Source organism: Battus philenor, unplaced genomic scaffold (assembly GCF_028537555.1).
Source record: "Battus philenor isolate CCGP_79_NKW_IND1 unplaced genomic scaffold, ilBatPhil1.0.hap1 SCAF_23, whole genome shotgun sequence".
Lineage (NCBI taxonomy): Eukaryota > Metazoa > Arthropoda > Insecta > Lepidoptera > Papilionidae > Battus > Battus philenor.
The window spans coordinates 5779280-5803802 of record NW_027181686.1 but is presented as its reverse complement, the minus strand read 5'-3'; the positions used below and the strand labels follow the sequence as shown (position 1 = coordinate 5803802).

Genomic DNA, 24523 nt, shown 5'->3' with positions numbered 1-24523 from the left:
TAAACAATAAAATTTGTTCTTTAAATCTTGTATTTTTATATTATTTTGATATTATTTTTTACAAAAATTATAATAATTTTATTTCTTGAATGTGGTTGGAAATCATGTTATAAATACTTATTTTTGGTATGACATCACTCAATTTTAAACGTCATGCTAATGTCAAAACAATTTCAAATATTAAAACGGTTCTATGAAATGCTAACTGCTGTGTATAATATTGTTGAAATTTATTTCATTATATTGTGCATTATTTGAAACACAATAGTTTAATTTAAGTAGCAATGGTTCCTACTGAAGCTGATCTTCCTCAAAATGTGCCGGCAAGTAAACCTAATCCTAGGAACATTCCAACAATGTTTCAAATTTTTCAAAATGTTCAATATAACGTAGTTCAACATAAGAAGTATGTAAAAGAAATGAAGAAACTGTATAAAAAGGTAAGAAATATCTTACAAAACGTAAATCGAACAAAACAGAAGTGACTCTGTGCTTATGCATAACGATATAAAAAAGTATACTATAAAAGTAACGATTGTAGGAAGTATATTTGTATGAGTATTTTTAAAAAGTAATCATAATTTTTAGTTACACACGTTATTTGTCAAATATTACACTGTTCTTATTATAATTATACATATACTTTAGATGTATTATTCATCTATTGAATATATTTTTTCTTGTGGGAGGTCTTTACACGGATTAATAAATGCTCCATTACAATAGTTAGACTGCACTGTGTTTATCATGTAATATCATTATACTTATTAATATAACAATAATTACATTAAATATAGTAGATACATTATTATAGATTAATTAAAATAATATGAAAATCCTTTTATAAATAAAGTCTTCATTATTCCAAATAAAAACTTTATGTTCATTAAACTTTTTTTACAATAATTATATGACAAATCTCATTTTTAATTTTTATAAAAATTTTGAAATGGTGATCTTTAGGTAGCGGCTATTACGTAAATGTTTGCCACTATTTTGCTATGTTCCATCACTTCTGTTTTAATTCATTTGTATTTCTTTTTCAGACTGATGAAGATTTATTCAAGGAAAGTTTTAAAAATGCTCTTCTTTATTTATTTACTTTTGGAGATACTAGTGCAAATGTTGACAGAGTGATACAGTTTGTGGCTACTTTTTGTACAACACTTGATGATGAAGAAGAATTTCTAATGTTCATATTTGATGTTATTTTTGATGTTAGTATCAACTTTACCTACAATATGCAAAACTATATTCCATTTCTTTAGTCTTTTGTTTATTCATCACAATTGTTTTATTAATTTATGTTTTTTAAGTTATCTTTTGAACTTGTATTCATACTTTTATCTTTGTTGAGACTGGTTTTTAGTTCGTAAATTATATTGATAACCAGAATGTTGCATATCTTTTAATAAAAAGATGCTTTTATATAATTAATCAATAAAAACATGACAGTAAGCTTTTACTTATTTCTGTTCATAAGTACTAACTAATAATTAAAATGTGTTAAACAAGAACTATGGCACAGAAGAATCAAAATAATCTTTGTTTATTTTTAGTGTCAATGTGTATCTGGACAATCAGTAAGATATCGCGCTAGTCAATTACTGGCAGCAGTGCTAGCTGCCCTTGGTGATGATGCATCTCTAGATGATGATCTTTGTGACAAACTGCTTACTACTGAGGTATATTTTAATGTATTATTGCGTCCTTTAAATATAACTTCAATGCTACATTATAATTTATCATATAAATATGAAAAACTATTGATGAGAAGAAACCACATTCTTTGATCACGCAGTGAGCATTGGTACCCTACACTATTAAAACCCACATTCACTTATAAAATTTGATTATAGTTTTAAAGGCTGACTGCAATTAATTATGTAAAGTCTATACTGCAATAAACCAAATCGACCCATTTCAGAAAACTATTTAAAAGACTGTGGCATATAATTTGCTACCATAGCTAATGTGTGTGAACTAAGAAGAAATCTTTGGTATGGTTTAAACATAAATGGTGCTTCAGTTCCTCTAGCCGATGACATCATAGTCATGGCAAAATCAAAGGAGAAACTCAGTCTAATACTAGAATACCTCAAATAAGTATTGCAACAAGTTAACCATAATTTGAAGATGTTTAAGACAAATATTTTGTCTAATGTCAATTTTGTGCCCTGTTCAATGTCAGTAGCTGGCTTCGTTCTTGAAGTCATTGACTTCTATGTGTAGCTGGGGCAAACAGTCAAACTGGGTAAGTCAAACTTAGAGCCAAGGGAATTTTTGCAACCTACTCTACAGGGCAGCATTTCCAATGTGTCTTATTAGAAATCTCTATGTCAATGTCTAGCAGTAGACATCCTGTGGCTGAAATGGTGATGATGATGTCTTTACAAAAGATGCATATGTGGAAATTGATTCATACATATGTGGTAAATATTATGTTCACTCATTAATTTAAAAAGTTTGTGTTACATTATATTAAAACTATGTTACACTGTAGATGCAAAGGTTACACGATACTCGCGGTGCTGTACGTTGCCGCGCCGTTTTAGCATTACAGCGCTTGCAGAACCCTACTGAACCTAATGATGAAGTCACTAGGGCTTACCGTTTCCACATGAGTTGTGACCCCAGTTCATCAGTCAGAAGGTAAGATTGAAAAAAAAAATACTCTAGAAAATTGAGGATAACAGTTATAATAACAAAGATGAAAGACTCTGTAAAGGGACTTCCCTCTTTTCGCTATTGTTCTTAAATTTTCCTTGCTATCAGTTATTTGAAGGGAATATGGTACAGGACCATTCAATACTCACTGCTTCATTGTCTATGGCTTAGTGACTTGCCAATCTTGCCAACAATATAATTAGAAATATTAGGGGGACCGGAAAGAAAAGTCGCTTTCTCAAGTACAATTCACATGACTATATTTTTAACAAGTTTTTATTTCTAATCAACAATTCATTCACTTTTGTTATCAACCACCTTTTGTTATCTAGTAAATAAATAAAAATTTCAATAAAAGAGTAGGAAAAATCAGTTTTCCTGTAAAATATGTCAACAGAAACGACATTAATTTCCGGTTCCCCTAATAGCTTTAAGACTTTGTGCCGGACTTTTTCCACCGGCGAAGTTTGCATTTTTGATGAGAAAAACTATCAATTGCGAGATTTGTAGTAATTAAACATGTGCAACATTTGCTAGTGGAGTATGAATGGAGAGGTATCCGAAGAGAGACTGATGGGAGGTCTTGGAATCAAGCCATATTATCAAAACCAGTAGGCTGGTATATGTAATAGTCATGGTCTTCTGACAGTGTACCGTGTAATTTCTGAGAAGGAAAAAAGTATTTCATAGTACCCGGAATTTGATTTGGCAAATCAGACATAACACTAAGAATTATGGCTATTGGTATTGTAGGGTGTTGTTATAATCCCATAGTGCTTTGAAAGCTTGGTATGATAGATAAATGCTTTAATTTATAAATGCTTGGACTGTACGTTATACTTTTTTTACTTGTTGTAATATATTTTCAGAGCTGTAGTAATGTCTATAGCTAAATATACAAGAAATGTTCCATTTGTTTTGGAGCGCCTCTGTGATGTAGACGAAGCCGTGCGGCGTGCAGCTTTTCTATACATTGCTGCTATTAATGTTACCCAACTGCGAGTGAAGCAAAGAATACTAACTCTCAAGGCAAGTTACATTTTTAGATAACATATGATGTAGATATGTTGACATTTTTGGAGAACTTTATGTAAACACCAAATGACTAAATCATTATTGAATTATTTTTCTAAATCAAACATTTGGGTATTTTATGTAAAAATTACAGTAGTTTATATAATTTGCCTTGTATTGTTTTTGCCTATCTTGGCCTAGCAGCCAAACATCTTTTATTTTTTATTTGTTTTGGTAGTACTAAGTTCAGAGTTGATTGATACAGCTGAATGTCAACACTAGAAGTATATCTTTCGCCTCTTATTTTAGTAAATTAATTAAGAGTATAAATGATAGTAAATATATTATTGTTAAAGTTACATTACCAGTATTATTTACAGGTGGGCTTAACCGAGCGGAGTTTTAGAGTGCGCCGTGTGGTAGAAGAGATTTTAATCCCCGGTTGGCTAAGCACATTTCAAGGAAATATTGTGGACTTGTTAAAGGCAATACGACTGGATAATGCCCATGATGTGAAGGACTCTCAGTATGTGACTGGAAAACTGCTGGAGTCATTATTTAAGTAAGTAATCGTTATTTGCTTATTTGCTATGATCTGTTAGTGTTCCATTTTGTTTTGTAAAACTAGTTATGTGTATGCCAAGTTTTATGCCTACAAGAGTTAGTTTCAAAATATACATTTTTATAACGAACACGCCGCATGTGGAAATGTTTCGTAAAATTTGTCCTGAGCTGACTTCTACTGGTCTACAAGTATCTATTATGGTTCCAGTGATATTGTGATGAGTCAATACAATACACAAAAACATGATTGTATGTTTTAGACGTCTGCCTATATCTGAACTACTGGAATGGCTACCCACCAACAAAAGTTTGCGGCTTATTCCCGCTGATGATTTAAATAAAGAGACTGTATGTTATTGGCGCCACCTAGCAGAACATCTGCAGAAAATCGACGACGACGAGACTTTGGAAACAGTTTTGCCTGATTTGGTTGTTCTCACGGGTTACATAAGAGCGTGAGTATAGCAATAGTTTTTGAATATCAATGTATAGAAAAAGTTATTATGACATCAATGTTATATGGGATTTATTTAAAATTATTAAAGAAGTTAGACAAACCCTTCTCTGATTTATTTTGATATGAATGGTTTACATATTCTACATTTTTATATATTCTTATTGTAATATATTATGTTAATTTATTCTTACTTAAATATTTAAACTTCCAAAAAATATTTTATTATTTTTTATGTTTATTCAGCATCATCGAATCGCCATGTCCTGCGGAAGGAGATGATCCTGTTGGATTCAGTACACGTCAATATGTCTTGCAAGAATTGGGTACAATGTTACGTGTGTACGATGCTTCGGATCCTCCTGGCAGGACTGAGCTGCAGACACTTATTACTGATATACTTACTGGTATGGACTTATGAAACTTTTAAACATAAATTGCTACATAGTAATACGGAAATCGCTGTATCGTAATATTTAATATTAACCACTCCGCTTTCAACCAGTCCGCTGTCAATGCTACTTGATTTCTCTGCAGAATTGTTTTCATAACCAAGCGGCACTGCACTCATTTTATTGTTGGTCTGCAGTACTTCAGAAATGATGAACGACGATAAATGTCGCCTAAAAGGGAGGCAATGATTCCACTGACTTTATCCTTCCATATTTTCAACTGACATTCCATTCTGGGTCTTCCAAATGCGAAACACGGTTACCTGGTGCTATAAGGTCTAGTCAACGCCCGGGTCACAGAAACACGAAGGGTTCTCCTTGAACTTAAACCGATGAAGGTACTCTGAATCCCTCGTACCACGTGTCCAGCTGCACCTGGCGAATATTGGGTTGTGTGACACTGGGTAAAAATATTCGCGTTGTCGTCAATTCCACGTCAAGTCGTCGTTAATTCCACGGAGCAGGGTTTTAAAGAGTCAGCAGCTTATGATAGGCATTGCCACTTTAGCTTGTCGGCACTACTTATGGTTGATCCATTGAGCTATCACGGCTATCTAAGTTAAGATTCATTTGGTTTAAGATCTATAGCACATTTTATCAACTAAGTTTTGTATTTTTCTAAGACTTTTTTATTTTAAATATTTCATGTCTGTGGTAATCATTTTAAACGTCATTTTTATTGTAAAACAGTATTTTATATGTAAATAAAATACATAAAATGACATTTATTGGAAAACATAGGTTATTATTGTTTATTATTGCCTTCATTTAATTTACCAATATTGCCACCCTATGGTCAGACATAAGAGGGATTTACTTAAAGTATTTTTTCTCTAAAAAAATAAGCAGGTAAATTCAACAAATTAATAATAAACAAAATAACAAAAGAAGCCTTTTTGACATCTCTAAGTGTCACAGTTATTGTCCCACTCGCCCATATTTGTGATACAAGAGGTCTCTCTATAATAGGACACAGTTGTTAAGGTATTGCATTTGCAAATATTAAATAATATTGAAAGTATCTATAAATCTACACAGTATTAGATATATTGGTGTTTATCATTCATTTTTTCACATTTTCTAAACAAAGGTTTAAACTGGGTACTTAAAACTTTTTGTATAATTTAATGTTTTTAGATGACTATGGACCATTAAATGAAGAAGTATTGCGAGCATTTGTCTCAGCATTGGAACTTGCAGTGCCTGAGATATCCCCGCGTATGGAAGTGATTAGTGGAGTAATATCATCACTACGGGATCCCCCAGAACCTGATATAGCGCCGATTCCACCTCCTGTCACCGTTGATAGCACTGAAGTCAAATTACAGGTAAGGAAAAATTGTTCCTCAGTTGTATAAAATAATGGCTTTGTTTTAAAGTAATTTTTAAAGTATAGATTATTGAAATTTTCAGAGAGCTAGACTACGTGTATCCCTTAACGTGGCCATGGAAGCACAGGAGGAAGCAGTAAGGGAGCAAAACTACGCCCTAGCAGCAGAATGCAAAGCTAAGGTTTAATCGCTATTTCCTTGACTGACTTTTATCTTTTTTTTAATAATTTAGATACTTTTTACTTATTTTTACTAATAGTAAACAGATTCAATGTCTGGTTGCAATGGATGCTGTTGCCTATCCTCTAGAAACTTATTTGTCAGCAGTGTCAATCATATATAAATAAAGCACAAAGTGAGAATTACATAAGATTGTAACCCGGGAATTGAATCCGCGACCTACAATCGCAAGTCACAGTCCTCTGGTACTGGGCTGAGCAGTGGTAGCAACAATAAAAACAACAAACAATGCATGTAAATACTTTGTATTTTATTTTTAAGGTAGAGGACATTCAAAAGAAATTAGAAGATTTGAATATTCAACCGCCACCACCACCACCCCCAACCATTACCGTGAGTAAATATTAATTTTCTAGTATCTTATAATAGTGTAAAGTGACTGATTTTAATTTCCTAAATTTATTGATTACGCACCGGTATTAATGTTTCATGGGATGTAAGCTGTTATGTGAATTGAAAATATGTTATCATATTAGGCATAATTGCAAGTGTTTTAAAATATTAAGCCCTTACGAGTAAAATATAGCGACTTACAAGAAAAAATCAATATTTAATCTCACACCCAGAATATTTAGGCAAAGTAATCAATTACCTTAACTAATATATACCAGAAGGGCATTCTCTATAAATAATGAAAATTATATTTATGCTAAACAGACTATAAGAGAGAAAATATCTGATGAAGCAACACTTAATAAGTGTCTAATCATATTAAACGCAGCATTGGATACACCTCAGCTGAAAACATTGACACCAATGCTTCAAATGATCTTTAATGAATTGGAGGTATGTCTTCATTATTTTTTTGTTTAACTAGACAATACTTTTTTTATAAAGTGATATATACAAAGTTAAAATTATGTTGAAATCAAGTATGTGTAATGCAACAAATCAAAAATAATAAATGCAACACTTAATTTCTGTGTTACTCACTAATTCTCCAAGTGTTACAAATAGCTATAATAACTGTTATTAAATATGTAATATTTCGTTTTTACAGGTAGACATTTTTCAAAACCCAGACATAATAAAGAATGCACTTGAAACAGTGTCATTGTATGGAATGCTGGATAAAGAGTTTGCTAAGGAACATAAGGCGTTTTTCTTTGCCAATGTACGTAAAAAGAATTATTTATTTTAATTTGGTTTTTCATTGAGGCCGAAAGTTTCTCGAGTAGTGACGTGATACGGCGTGTCCCTCAATGTGGACCTATAACACAATCAGGGTCGCATGAAATTGCTCTATACAACGGCACAGCAAAACCGATCATTATTACGATCTTAGGGTGAGGCCTATACCTTACATAAGCACTAATCGGCTGACATGAATGAATGGTTTAACCAAAATAGTATGTGCCATTAAGTAAATTATCGAATTTTACATAATACTTTAAGATTATCATTTAAAATGTTCTTTTTTATCTTTATTAGATCGTTTAGACGAGACGAGATGATTCATCATAATTATCATTTTAACGGTGGACATCCACTACTGGACTTAGGCCGCCTACTGTAGATTTCTAATAAGACCAGCTTGAAACCGCTTACTATGCTTGTCTACTCTGGAACCTTGTAGATCCAGCAGCCATCTGTTCTGTACACTATGTGGCATATAGTTGAGCTGTTTCGGTTACTAATTAGTAAATGAAGAGTTATTTTTTTTATAAGTTGCACAGATTTTTTATATAAATAATAAACTTTGGATGTTGATATGTTAATTATAAAGTATTTTGGAAAATTCAAGGATCAATAAAATTAAAAGTGGACAAAAGTTTTCTTACTTTTATGTTACAGTTAATAGACACGGCCAACGAGCCGGTAGTTTCGACGGCGCTACAGTGTATAGTGGACTTGTTATGCATGCACGGGGCGAAGGTGTTCGAGGAAGAAGCGACTGAAAGTCAGAAAGAAGACTCCCAAGTAGAAAGAAAAAAGAAACGCAACACTCGAGTTTCTGTTAACGACTTAGAAGATGAAGGTACCCTAAATATTTTATCATTCATTCATATGTATGTAAAATTGATCGTGATTACTCTATTTAAAATAAATTTAGCTATCCGGCCAGACTTCATATTGTAGTGTAACAGTTCCCTATGTTTAATGCCTTTACTATTGTTATAATTTTTAAAAAAATCTTTTCAGATAGCATATCAGAGTCAGTTATGTCTTTATCTCCAAATGACAACAGGGTTATTGAGTTACTATTAAAAATAATGGACAGCACTGTATGTATTTTTTATATATATATATATTTTAAAATATCGCTTTTTTGTATGTTTTCTTTTTTGAATTAATAATAAATTTGTTTTAACAGTGTGCAACATACAGGCTAATTATCGTGGAAGGTCTCTGCCGTCTTATAAATCTTGGGCATTTGGAATCACCAACTATACTAAGCAGATTATTGTTATTGTGGTTTAACCCAGCTACAGGTACTTGATTATTTTTAAATTGCTAGTGTTTATTCTGTGGGAAATGCCCTTAAAGGTTCCTTCTACATTCATTTTGTATTTTCTCAATATTTGTATATATTAGTAATTATTTATATTTTTTTACATTATAACACTGAGCCAGTTGTGCAATCAGAAAAAAATGGAATGAATATGATTTTTTTTTAAAAATCGGTAACATTTTACTTAAATTTTCTGCTATAACTCGCTGCAATTGAGGACTCAACAAATATTATGAAAATACTTATTAATTTTTTTTATTACTCCTCGTTTGGTACATATTATATAACTTATCTGTGACTTTTATAATGTTCTAAGTTTCATTACAATCAAGGCTTTAGTTATAATACATTGCAATGCTCAATAACATTTCAGGCCTTTATGTTTTTGATTCTTTTGCTTCACACTTTTATTCCATCCAATATTGTTGAGTGTGAATTATATCAGATTATATCCCAGAAGTTGAACCCACAACTTACGACTGCAAGTCTGTCCTCTACTCCTGAGCTACCACTGCATGTGCTGCTTCCGATTATTACAATCATTTATATAGCGATTCAATAAAAACCTTTTGTTTAATGTTTTTAATTAAACCATTTAAGCGGATGAAGACATGCTGCGCCAAACAATCGGAGTTTTCTTCCAGACATTCCCAGTGAACGTTGACGGAGCTCAAGAACAAATACAGGTTAAAGTTATTTTATATGTAATATATATGTTAAGTGTCATTTGAAATTCAAAATACTAAAACCTACCCAACGTCACAATTGCGTCTAACAAACCAACACAGTAATGGTGGCGCAATGTGCAAGGTGTGTCACAAGGGGTGTTAGAAAATATATTAAAAAGTTCTGGTTCGTATTTATAAAATTATTCCGAATTCCAAAGTTAATTAATTTTATGCATTCTGTGATGTTTTTCCTGTATTACTAACTAAAAATCTTTAAATTAGACAATATTTTTTCCTTTGGTTAGCAATTACCCACTATGACACTTTTTTTTTACTTTTGAACAGAAAGCAACACTGCCTACTCTACGTGCACTGGCGAATGCACCCTCAAGTTCGCCAATTTCAGAAATAGACCAGGAGGCTGTTGTTCGGTTCATTGTATCTCTAACCAGAGTCAACCACGAAGTAAGTACAGTGATAAAAGTATTGCAAATATTTTTGTCTGCAGCAAACAACAACATGCATTTTGGATAGTGTCTCCTACAATATAGTACTTTTGCAGGGACCTAGCGTGGTGTGGAGTGTTGATAACAATATACCAAATAATGTTACAGTATTAATTGGTAAGTTAATTAGTGCTCCAGATAGAAATAAAAAAATACAATAGCTGCTAATAAAATTATAAAAAGTAATTCACATAGGTGGAGTTGCTCTGAATTCCAAAACTTTACACTATTTGTAATTTGTACAATTTTAAGTAAATAGTGTATAGTATAAGTGATAAAATTATAACATGTAATTGAAAAAAAAATTGTGTTAGCGTTATAATTTCTTTACTTTTGGGACACAAGCTTCATCCGAGACATGCTGGGAAGGTATACAAGCTCATTGCAAGAGTTGGTGGATGCCACATAATTTTTTAACCTGGTAATGGCAATTTGTTAACGCTCTTCTCTATAGTTCAACTCAATAAGCGCACTTACAAAATTGAAGACGTGTTTTTTATTTTTACTCTCATAAAAATTCGTTTAACTTATAAATTTTAATATGCATTGCGGTATTTCAGATAAAATAACGCAGCGCTTTTCCGCTGCGAAGCAACGGGTAAAAATAATCTAATATAATGTATATAAAATTATCGTGATAAAAAAAACTATTTCACCACTTTTCTGTCAAAATTTCATGACAATGTTGTTTATGACAATCAAATTTCATTCGATGTCTGAACATGGTTTTTAAAAACCAAGCTGGTATGGTTTTACAAATTAAAAAAATATGTCAAACATATAATTATTTGATCATTAGTTGGAGGACAGTCAAGGAGGCATGGCGCTGACACTATGCGGAGCGCTATCTCGCCGTCCGTCGGGTGCGGAGATGGCGCTGGTGTGCCGTCTGCTGGCGCTGCTGTCGCCGCCACGGGATGCGCTCGTCGCCGCGAATCTCGCGACCACACTACGTAAACTCGCACCGGTCGGTATATTTGATTGCTGCGATTCATCCGAGAACAGACGTTTCCGACCCAATCCCGTAAAATAAATAATATCACGCTCCCTAGACAAACACCATGCTTACATTAAAAAGCTAGGCTAGACCGCCTTCAGGGTTCTTGATTGGTGCAATCAAATATTAACTCTTCCAGGTACCCTCAAACCTATAATTAAAATAAATACCCAATTTGAGGTCTAATCTTAATCCTACCTGGAAGAATGCCCGGACTTGAGAGCTGGGTCTTTTAAGGCAGCCTTTGAACCGAGTAAATATCAAGAAGTCTGGGCTAAGCGCCTTTAGTGCTATACCACAAACAAGGTGAAACGAAAAGTGCCAACAAGAACACATTTATCAATTTTACGTGTGATTCTAAGTGTCTACAAAAACTTGCAGATCATTTCGTCTGACTTGAAAAAATCGGTTAAACCAATCCAAAATTATTAAATTTCTAAATTGTTTTTTCAGAAATTATCAGAAAAGCAGTCGATTCGAAATCTAATGCGCTACCTTGGCGCCTTGGAGATTATAGAACGGTCCTCACTTAACAAATTGTCAGGTAATATTTAAATTCCGGAATATTTTATAAAAAAATGTAATACATGTTGTATATAAACGTACCAATTATTAAAGTTCTGCCATATTCATTTTTAAAAAAAATTTAATTTTTTGGATAAAAAGATTTTTTCCTTTACATAAGCCATGTATTTCAATTAACCAAACTGAATATGTCGTTATTAACAAAGCATATTGAAGTTTATATAAAGTGCACATCTTTTATAAATAAGGGTGATAAAAATATACATATTCAACATATCTTAGAATGTGTTGACATCCTAGTAAATATGTGGATCTCATTTTCAGTTTTTATGTCATTAATTTTTTTGCCATTGCCACTTTGCCATTTTCAATTCTAATGTCATTTGCAAAACTGTGCATGTTATAATTTAAAAAAAACTACTAATTATCGTGTGTTTTTTTTACTTTGTATTTGTATTTCACACTGTATTGTAAATTTAGTCGGCAATCCTTTTGTTGTTAAACGAAAAGCGAAAAGGAATTTATGTAGACAATATGATGTTTTAATTGTGTGTTTAAATTACTGGTATGGTGCGCAGTAACTTAAACCCTGTACTTTAATAATATATTGTATAATATTAACAGATAATTTTTTTTATAGCTGTATCCGAGGAAACTATTCCAGAGGATGACACAATGGCGCGAATTAGCTGTGCATCATCTACTCTACGTAAGTATATAGTAATAGTCATAATTAAATTAAACACTGCTGTACTGCGTATTAGTTATGCACGCGGCGAGACGGGGCGAAGTATCAGTCGCACAGTTTCTTCACTCTACGTACATACAGCCGGAGCACTCATGTCCTTTTTTCCTCGACCCCTACCTCGCCATTTTTATTAAGGAGCTGTATAGCAGTTTCGATACCAATATACTACAATCCACGTTTTACCAAATATTTTATCTTCGTTTGAATTTTTTGCTTTTTCTGCACCGTCATTATAGGCATTAAAAATTAATTCCAAAAATAAACCATTATAATTTGTTAATTCAAACATATCCAGACATCGAATAATCAGATACTTCTTAAAATTCTACTTGTTGAAAAATTGCGAAGGTGCATTCAATGAGTTAATAATTAATAAATTATTTTCAGATCGTCAACCTGTACTAAAGTAGATATAGAATGTCGTCTCGCTCGCACAAGCTGGTATAGCTATCCGTCCAACCTGCCCAATCGCATCACGAAATCGTTTTTATGTTAAAATGTTCTGCATAATAAACTAACTCTTGCATTTAACTTGCATTCGACAATCCGATCTGGTCATGTCTTTAACTATGTACAGAAACAACTGCACTTAGAGAACATAAAGTGTTTTGATTACTAGAGAAAGACAAACCAAGGCAAATAAATGTACTGTAGAAAGTTTATTGTTTTATGTAGGTACCTCCCGGACCAGATCCAGTAGAAATCGACGATTTCCAGCCATCATAATTAGATGGCGTATAAGTATGTCAATAAACACTAAAGTAAATTCACTATGTGAAAGTAGTTTTAAAATGTAATTTTTGGTAAGGTTAATATGGTATTAAAATTAATTTTCCAGTGTTCCATTTGTAAATTCGAGATTTGAGTTGAAGTTTGAAAATAGATAGATTCATTGACCTATTTTAATTAATCTTGTTCAGTGCCTATATTTATTTATACTATGGTAGAATATTTAGCTACGTAACATGTGGTAAAACAATAGTAATCAATACTGGTACCCAAATGTCCCAACAAAATAAATCTAATTACTTTATTACTTATGTACTAGATAGAGATATAGAATAAGCGGATGCATATTTATCTACTTATTTTTTAAGAAATTATGAGTATGTCTTTATAATTCCATTATTCAAAAAACTATTGAAATTTTGCTTGTTTATTTTTTATATCTATAGTTATTTTTAAACTTATAATATTACTATACTACTTATAATATTACTTGTGTTTAAAAAAACATTATTTCGTATAAACATAAAATTTAAGTAAATTTTATGTTTAGTACCTGTTCATCAAACCAGAAACCCGACGTTTACACGATACTAAAACACTTTATTAAATAAAACAAAATTTTAAATTTGATATATTGTCATCCTCCTAATTTTATTAGCAAATATCAATACTATTCTGTGATTTAGGAAATAATGGATTTGATGTAAGACAAAAAAATTCAAATATAAATTGTTTGAATACTAATAAAACATGGATTGAATTATTTGTAATTCTGAAATTATTTTATTTTAGCTCAACCAATTGGCCGCAGCACGCACGTGGTCGTCAACGCAACAGTAGAAGAAGAAGCGGAGATTGATCAAACGTCGCCCGGTGACAATGTAACAACAGACAATGGTAGTATTAATGTGTTAACTATTATATTTATTTATAATACTGTTATTCATAGACATAATCATATTAATATTATTAATTATTTTAATTAAATAATGCCTATCACCAACATGCTTTATAAGTGCAAGTCAGTTACCCAACTAGCTTCATACTTACTATGATAAGACAAACTAATATTCCATATTGCTACCAGTTTGACCTTAATATATTACCAGGTTTTTTTTCTTATTTGTTAATTTAATATAAATATGTTTAATTAATATCTTATTAACATGTTCCGTGCCACAGCAATTTTTGAAGATTTTCCATTCAAACCGCGTGGGACGTATAGGATCCACACTTTAAAAATTTAATAAGTTTAAAACATGTTTTACACTTTTTCAATACTGCAAAGCTATAATTAGTGAGAAAAAGTTGTAAATTTTAATATGCATTACGTACGCGTATATGTGGTGTAAAGTTATCTATATTCAACCCTACAATTATATTTTTTAAGAATCATTTTTTTTTTATGTGAACTGGACTGAACGGAAAGTGCAGCGAGGGTCGTATACACCCCACAGTGCATGAAATATTTTAAAAGTGTATGTAAGCACCAGCACTTACTACTAAGTTTATATGGTGCAATGTGAAAAAAAAATTTGGCTTTCTAAAAAGTTCTAAAGTTTAATCTAATCGAGAATATAATTTATCAACGATTTGATAAATGATCATAAGAGATAGCATATTGAACTATATCTGTCTATCTATTTTGTTAAGTTATAACCCATTGAAGCTGTCTCCATATATTCCTACCTAATTACTTTAGGTATAAACGTGACTATCTGATATCAGAGGAGTGTTTTCAATTTATGTTCAAGCTCCAGTGTAACTAAGAATTTATATTCCTGATAAATTTCATGTAAGATAAAGTGTTATATTAATGGAATAACTGTGATAATTGTTAAAAAAAAACTATGTTTATTAGAAATGATATCACGCGGGCGTATTAATATATTTCACTTATCTTGCTCGGATCTTTAGTGCGAAATATGCCGATTTTCCAATAAAATTTCCGAAATAAAACGGTTTTCTCTGGTATATCAACCCAGATGTTGGAAAAAAGTGTTTATGAGAATTTCCAAAATGTCACTTAAGACTACTTAACCGGAGACCAAATAAAATCTACACTTCAAAAATAAAATTTAATTGAAAAATTCATAAAGAATTCAATTCCTCTTGCCCTCACCATAACATGAGAATGGCTTTATCTCTTTTTTTCTTTTTTTTTATATCATTGTCTTAGTACTTAGCAGGAATTTTGTTTGGGAAAAATAGATTGCAAAGAAGTTTGAATAATTTTAGAAAATATTGATATAAATGATGGAATGATACAAAATTCACCCTTTAGACTGTTCACGTGCTGCAATTGTATGTTGTTGTTGCTGAACTGAATTGAACTGAAGGAACTGAAGGTCACTAATGCATTTCTCATTTGATCAATATATAACATGTTAGTCTGTTTATTTCCTGGAAGTACAGAATCTACCATGATAGCCGCCTGTACTACGTATTTGACATTTATTTCCTTTTCAGATCAGCAAAAAACTTTGAATAGTGGACCAGCATCAACAGAAATGACTACAGACTCCGACACTGCACCTGCTACTGAACCCAATGAGATTCAGTCAGATAGTAGTGGAGTTTCTCCGGTGAAAAAAGCCAAAGTATCCAAAGGTCAGAAAAACAAGAAAAAATCAAAGAAACAAACTCAAAGCATCACTGCAAAGCATAGGTCTTACTCAAAGATATCTATGGGGGGAAATACCATAATCGCCACTCTTGGCAGTTGATTATGGTATGCAGAGGAGGCTGTTACGCATCCTCTGGAAACTTGTTTGTGAGCAGTGGCAATCCTATTATCGAAAGTCTTCTACCACCGGATTACCACTACTCGTTATTTTATATCAATAATAATATATTTATTGCACACAAAACCAGAATAGTTTAGTAGACAAAAAAATACACAACCAATCGATTTAAAAAATTAGGATTTAGGGTAAACATTCCTTAGTTGCCCCGAATGGTATAGTCTCCGTATACTGACTTCCGACACTCCGTATATCCCATAGGCCTTTTTATCTTCCGATGTACTAAAATTTATTGGGATTAAATAAGGGTTAAATATATTTATTACAGGAAAGAAAAATAAACTTTCCATTAATAAACAACAAACGTCAAACGAAGCCAAAAACAAAACACTAGGAAAGAAAAAAAATGCAAGTAACAAATTAAAAGATGGTGCACCGGATGAGTCAGAAAAAGGAGGTATGAAGAGGACCAGGTCACAGTGGACTTCTGAGGATATGGACACAGGTAACTTTTAAAAAGATTTGTATTATTACTTCTTTCTGTATATTCATGGATAATACATACAACTATCAGTAAATGTAATATAAGAATAACAGGTGTCGTAATAGATTTACTGATAGAAGTCTCTTTTTTCACTGCCAATCACTAGTTTGCAAGCACTATTGCGTGCACGATTATGAAACCCTTTACTGTACTATATTTGTGGGACAGAAAAAAATGATAATGTAAAGATGCGTTTTCATGCTTGTCATTTTCTCTGAACGTCTCTGGCAAGTACATCTGATGACCCAGCAAGGTACTGGGGAGCGGCGTGGCCTTTTGTACACCGGGAAAAATAACAAAAAAATATTTGTCACTTAAATTATTACTTACATACCTTTAAAAAAAATAACCACCTCTAAATGCATATTTTAATTAGCGTCTGTTGAAGCCGAATACAATCGTTTGTCTCTTTTACTTACAAAAGTGTGATTGTAAGAGCGCTATATTAATCCCGTATAGACAGCATGTATATTTTGTAACGTAAATTACTTTTCTCATTTTAATGTAAACGTTCTGTTTAAAGTTGTGAAATTTAATACAGTATTTTACGTTATGATAAAACATTACTAGTTTTAGTTCATAATTTTTTATATTAGTATTATTAAAACTATTTTGTCGCGAATTACCCCAGGGTGAAGTCCTACTTCTTCTTCATGATTTGTTTGTCCCTGTTGACCCTCATCCAGTTTGTGCCAGCAGTTATCATAATATCATTCGTACGACGACACTTCTCTTTCTTTCTTTGGTCTTTTCCATTGTCTTTCACTGGACTTTTCCAATTTACCCGCTAAATTCAAATTTGTGATTATCTATCCTTAAAATTCATAAGTAAATTCCATTAGGAATTAATAATTATAATACGAGCAATTGTAATTTGGAAAAAAAATATATTTATGAATCAAATGTACAGCAAAACAGCAACCAAACAAAGGCAAAAAACAACCACAAGCCAAAAAGACGTCGCCACATTCGCAACAATTAGATGATTCAAATGTAACTATACGAAGATCGATGCGAAGCACGCTGTCTGGCTCAAGTCCCGAATCCGGCGGATCATCTCAGAATGAAAAAACAAATGGCAAGAAGAAAGGAAAAGGTAATGTGATTAATTTAAACCTTTTTTAAATAACCATTAATAAAATTAAAAGTGAATGTAAAATTTGACACAATCTAAACTGTCAAATATGTGAAATAATCAAGAGAAAATGCTATGCAAGAAGAGGACCAATATTTAGCCACTTCCGCACATGCAATGGCACTAATCGGTGTAACATAACTCCTGAAGATGCCTCGTGGGAGGGTGAAACACGTGTTGAATAATTTGGCGGTGGCAGTTGTGTGATTCGCATTGTTTGCCGCATACGCATTTATCAGCGGGTTGGCGGGCGGTGCACTTTGTTACACGATTACCACTGCATGTGCGGAAGTGGCTAAATATTGGTCCTCTTCTTACTTAGGATGGACTTCGGCAAGGTAACTCCTGATTCCATAAAAATGCTATGCGACAAAATTAAACAGCAGGATACATACAGGAGAATAAATGACGGTAGCTGTTTTTATATTTTGTAAACCAACCAGACGACATGACGGATTGTGAATTGTTGTCTGTTGCATACATCTTTGTTCAATTTTCTTGTTAATTTATTTAAAAAAAAATTATTCTCTTTATTATTGTTGTTGAACCAGACCATTTTTATTTGAAATGAAATGTTTTTCCAACGCCAAATATGAAGTACATGATATACGTACACTTGTGTTCCTCCTAGAAGCAAATGTTGATAGAAGAGTTGTATTAGGGGGACCGGAAAGTTAAATTTTTCTTTCTTAAGTTAAATTCACACGACTATATTTTTAAAAAGTTTTTATTTCTAATCAACAGTATATTCACTTTCGTTATCAATAACCTTTTGCCATCTAGTGTACGAATATTCAGTGCCGGACCGGTAAAAATCAACAGGTTTTTCTGTAAAATGTCGACAGAAACATTACTTTCTTGTCCCCCTAATATATAAAATGTAAAAAAAAATGGAGCCAAAAGAGAAACTAAGAGATAGAACCTGCCTATCATAAAGATTATCAAAAATCTTGTTATTATAATTTAATTACAAAATAAAATGCTTAGTAATTTTTAATTTATCTACATTCTAAACTCACCATCTGTATATATATCTATATAAAAAAATAATATTGAAAAAAATATTAAAAAATTAAAAAGATTAACATCTAACCCATAGTGTAAAAATAGCATTATGTATAATAATTTTATATTAAAGTAAGTATTTGCCATTCGTCCGAAGATAATACAAAGATATTCTATTGTCAAAAGGCAACAATGAGAAGAGAGTAACTCGCAGTAGCACGGGCAGCTCGAGTTCGTTGTTTGAAGATTCGGCAGATGAAACTCAACTTCATACAATCATTTACGATAAAGAAATTGTAAGTAAAAGTTTTGGATAATATTGCTTCATGTCTCTACTAAACCATTTTATCATAATGTAATTTTAAATATAAATATTATTTGGTAATTTAGATAATTTAGAATTATAAATTTTTTGTTCCCCCATAAATATGTATTTACTTGTAGTAACACTTGTTGCAATTTTTATGAGAGTGACCAAAAATATAGTCCAAGCGAAAGATTTACTCTATTGTTTAAAATTTTGTTATATTATCTTAATTTACATATACTCGGGACAGTGGTCCGTCTACCTTGCTTACTTGTTGTATCAACAGACATTTTGCCAATGGATACAACACCAAAGAGATATTTAGACTACTTATCTGTCATTTACACAAATTATAAATTTTGACATATAATTAAATAAGGGCTTAGTTGTAGTTCAAACCAAATTTTATCTAACCTACATAAATTTTTTCGGTGAATAGATTTTTCCATCCATTGCAAAATGTTCTTTATGTAATGAGATCAAATTATTTATTCTTCATCTACCAATTTTCTGTGAACTAATTATCTTTTGGTGTTAATTCTAGACACCATTATGTACCTACTGTAGCCAGTCGCAAGTTAAAATACTAATAGGCTGAATAGATACATATCTAAATACACAATAGTAATGACGTAGTACCAGAATAATGTAAATATTTTGGTTTTTTATTTCATTTCCGTTTTTTGTTTGGCTGATGAACATAATTGTGTTGTCATTATGAACAAAAGATGATCTGGTGTTCACTTTTAATTCATACCTTTACAGCAACAATCGCTTTTGGACGATTCGAGCGAGTTAGCAAACAGTGTTCAGGCTCCCAAACCGAATATCACAATACCAGACTCACCTGATTCGAGCGAAGAGTAAGTTATTGCATTTATTTACACATGTTTGTTTTGGCCAATGTATATTGAAATGCTTATGAACTCTTTTTCTGTAAATGTCATGTCTGTTTTCAAAGTTAAGAAATTATAAATAAAACAATCATAAAAAAGAAGATTAGTACCCCCACCAAGTAAGCATAATTTTAGCTATTTATAAATGATTATGATGTCATATAATAATCTAATCTAATCCTTTTAATATTGAGAACAGAAACTTTATTTGAGTCCACAGGGACACACACACTCCATTTGATGAAATTTATTAGCTTGTCAAAGTCTAATTAAAAAAAAATAATGTGACATGTTTTACAATGACTACGATTTGTCGTTAACTATAACAATATGTAATATTTACTGATGTTAACAAAAATTAATTTCTTTCTAAAACACTTAATACATATATAATAATGTCATAATATTTTTGCAATGGTTTGTGGGACATAATACTTTTATTTGATTACATCCTAGTACGTCTTTTTTCTTTTTTGTTGTCATATATTTGTTTTTAAAGTCATTTATTTTTTTAGTTTTAATGGTAAAAGTATCGTTATTGCTATTGTGTAGACATTCCATTTTTGTCTCCACTTCTTCGTCTACTCTGCCGTAAGGAAAATATAAATATTAGCAGTATATTAGGACTGGTTTTCGAGTTTTAGGCTTAGCAACACATTTGGAAATTCATTAAAATTTATTAAAATATATTAAACATTCAAAAAGAAGTAGTTTAATTAGGTTAGATTTAAAGAAAATCATTTTTCTGTGTCCTAACTCGTGTTATATTTCAGATCTGAACCTGAAATTCAACGCATGCCAGTAAAGGGAAAAGGAAAGAGAAACGGGAAGAAATAATGTTATCGGTGTTTTGGTTGTAAAAAAGTTCTTAGTAAACTAGTCTATTTTTTGCGCAGTAAAAATAGTTGTTTCTTTATATTTCATGTAATTTTTAAGACGCGCATTTCTTAAAATTAAAAACGATTGTTGTATTTTTTTTTAAATTGTTGCTTTAGTAATTCTTAATACAGTACCCGTTATATATATATATATATATATATATATATATATATATATATATATATATATATATATATATATATATATGTATATGTGTGTGTGTGTGTGTGTGTGTGTGTAAGTGTGTGTGTATGTATATATGTATATAGTTAAATATACATTTATTCATATGTATACTACTAATATAACTGTAAATACTGCCCGCTACTTATGCCTATCTATATATATATATATACTATTTTTGTGCTATGGTTGTCTGGAAAAATTATCTCATGTGAAGACCGCCCATTGTAATTTTTTTTACTATCAGATCGACATCAGGTCTACTAATTCAAAATCGTTAGCTATTAGTGGTAATGGTTTACGAGTATATGAAAAAATACAGTATTAAACGACGTTTAGATCAAGTTTATTGACTCTGCAATATTTAATATATATTTAAATCGCCTAGCGATTAATATCGGATGAGAGATGGGCAGCGTCTGCATTGGTATTGCTATTTCTTTGGCAATTCCACGTCATCTGCAAAAAGAAATATTTTAGAGTTTCCAAAATGCCTGAATATTGTTTATAAATATAATAAATAGCAATGGTCCTAACAAAGATCCTTATAGTACTCTTGATGAGATTAGGCGCCATCTGGATGTATAACCTTTGACAACTGCTTGTGATCTTTTGTGATATACGAGGAATCCCATCTGTACAAGTCACTGTGGATGCCAGTTTTATACAGTTTCTTAAGAAGAACAGCATGGTATATTTGTCCAAAGGCTTTGCTGTAATCAGTATAGACACAGTCCACCTGGCCTCCACTATTCATACACTTCGATACCAATTTATTGAAGAGCACAATATTGTCCTAGCCTTCAGGAAACCATGCTGTTCCTCGGAGAAGCACGGTGATAATGCACGTATGACTGTAGACAATTCACTCAAAGACCTTTGCAAATATACACAACTTTGATATTGGCCGATAATTTTCAATTACTTTTTTATAAACCGGATAATTTCTTTTTTATAAACCGGCTTGATAAATGCAGATAAATGCATTTCCATAGGTCATGGACTGTTCCGCTGTAAGTGGATTTCTGGTGTATCAGTGTTAATGGGTATGGAAGACTCGCAGCACTTAGTGATAAATATTGGCGAAATATTGTCAAGCCCAGCTGATTTAGTAATGTGAGTGTAATGTGTAATTTGAGATGTTCAAGCACATCCACCTCATTTACTTTGTTTCAATGTGAGATATACTTATATCTGGGTTACGTTAAGAGTTCGCTAAAGTAAGATATGCAGCAGTGCTACGGCTCATCGACAGCTTCAAGGAACTGAGATTGGAAGTAGTCGGAGAAACAGTTGCAAATATCTTAGCCAGAGCTCGCAATTAGATTGCTATAGGTCATTGTAAATGGAAGAGCATGAGTTATGGTTTTAGAGCTCATGACTGACCAAAAAGACTTAGGACTGGTTAATATAGGATTTCCAATATTATTTGAGTAATCTTTGTCGCAGATAGCCTCGAGCTTTTCAGCTCTTTTTGATAAGAATTCAGACGGTAGCCGATCTGTCAAATTACCATATATTCGATATTTGCTTGAGTATTTAGCTTTTTTCTTAAGTACTTTACTTAAATTGCGTAAGTACCAAGGAGGTGACTTATTATTATCTAATATTTTAGACGGGACATGCTCCGAAATGAGGGTATTTAATTGACTGTAAAAAGATCAACGCAATGCTGAACATTGTTGTCCTTCAGATAATCCGCTTAGTCTAAAGCATCAAATTTCTTGCGGATACTATTATGGTCCCCGGTGTTATAAAAGTATTTTTAATGGGTTAATGGCTTTCATTCAGTATATCGAGTTATACTAAAAGTAACTTGAAGTTATCTGTAGTGTTGATCCTCCGGTACCAACGGATAAGAACACGAACTGACAGACATGTAACTATTAGATAGGACTAAATCGAGTATACGGTCATTGCAATTACGTACATAGTTGTATTGAGACAAGTCACACAACAATTTATAGTATCAATGAAATCACATTGCGTGACACCAACAAAGTTAGACGGGGTAAGGTCAAGACTATTATTTAACTTATTCCATAGTATGTTTGGTTGATTAAAATCACTCACAATTATGAAAATATTATCTGGGTTTCTAAATATAATATCTAATAGATTTTCATAAAAGTAACTATAACTCAGCTGACAAACCTACATTTTCGTTGCAAATGTATACAGAGCAGAAATTAATTCTATTCAACTGTGCTCTATTATTTAAACGTGAGCTTATAACTACAGTTACCCATATATCTTCCGCAGAGCTACTCCACTCGGGCCTGGCCACTGCAGCCAGGTCGCTGTGCACAGCAATAGAACTCCTCCCCCTTTTGACTGTTTAGTATGTTCATAGTCACGATCACGATGGAATACTAGGTACCTATCGTCAAACAGTTCACTATCTGATATTGCATGCAATAACCATGTCTCAGTAAGCAATATAACGTAATGAGTTCATAAGTATATATCTATAGAATTGCTTAGTTTTAGAACGAAGGCCCTTAGTGTTTTGATGGTGTATACATAATTGTGCAGTATTACAATCACTTATTGAATGTTAACGATAGTCGAAAATAGCAAAGGGAGTTAAAATGTGCAAAGTAGATCAGAATCTTTATGTAGATAAGTAGAAATAATAAAAGTGACAACAGCGGCAGGGACCAACTGAGGCAATGTGCAAGTGGGTATCAAAGCAGTGGCGTAGCTAGGGAGTGGCGAGCGGGGCGGCCGCACCAGGCACCACAAGCAGGGGGGGGCACCAAAATTAAAAATAATTTTTTTGAATTTTTTTTTTGAATGATGAATAATGAAATGTTAAAAGAAAAATGAAAACCATAATTTAAAGTAAATAACATTAAAAGAATATCGAATTTTACTATTTTTGTTAGGTTCTTTTTTGTAAGTTGTTAAATAATATGACCATTAAAAAAAAAGTAAACGGTTACAAATTATAATATACACAGTGTTTAAGCCTTTCATTCGCAAAACACATAGTGTTTTTTAAAAGGGCCTTAAATCACAAAAACACATTTCTGTGTTTCAAACTAGTCGACACTATTGATTTTGAAAATGTAATTAATGACTTTGCAGGCCAAAAAGCGAGAAATGTTCGTTTTTAAATTTTCCCATTAAAAATTATTAAGATCTAATGTTATTTTATATAAATTTATTATTATTTTGAACCAAAAAATATATATACTAACAACATTCCGTTCTGAATTTTGAAATTATTTAGACTCTTTAGGGGGGGAGGAGGGGCACCAAGCCCCAATCTGCCCCAGGCCCCAAATACCATAGCTACGCCACTGTATCAAAGGATAAATTTATTAACATACACCGCATATTGAACATTAAGCGATAAGCAATAGAATTTAATAAGCTTGTGTTGACCGCAGCAAAACGTTTTTGAAGACAGGGACACACAGTCAACATTTTTTGTAATACTCGTATGATTATATCTAAGACCATAAGTGTAATAAACAC

The 24523-nt window shown here is 32.0% G+C and overlaps 1 protein-coding gene across 1 annotated transcript; it reads left to right on the top strand.

Annotated features, from left to right (window-relative positions):
- Positions 1-200: 200 nt before the first annotated feature.
- On the top strand, positions 201-20981 carry Cap-G (Chromosome associated protein G). Its single transcript, XM_068767347.1, has 28 exons — positions 201-440; positions 1047-1217; positions 1560-1685; positions 2504-2652; positions 3537-3696; positions 4062-4243; positions 4506-4700; positions 4946-5106; positions 6289-6479; positions 6565-6663; positions 6984-7055; positions 7380-7508; positions 7723-7836; positions 8517-8700; positions 8865-8947; positions 9037-9154; positions 9775-9860; positions 10188-10307; positions 11148-11315; positions 11799-11889; positions 12511-12579; positions 14140-14244; positions 15817-15957; positions 16420-16596; positions 17546-17731; positions 18962-19071; positions 19848-19945; positions 20752-20981. The coding sequence occupies exons 1-28, from the start codon at positions 285-287 to the stop codon at positions 20813-20815; spliced, it is 3705 nt and encodes a 1234-aa protein (XP_068623448.1). The 5' UTR covers positions 201-284; the 3' UTR covers positions 20816-20981.
- Positions 20982-24523: the final 3542 nt, after the last annotated feature.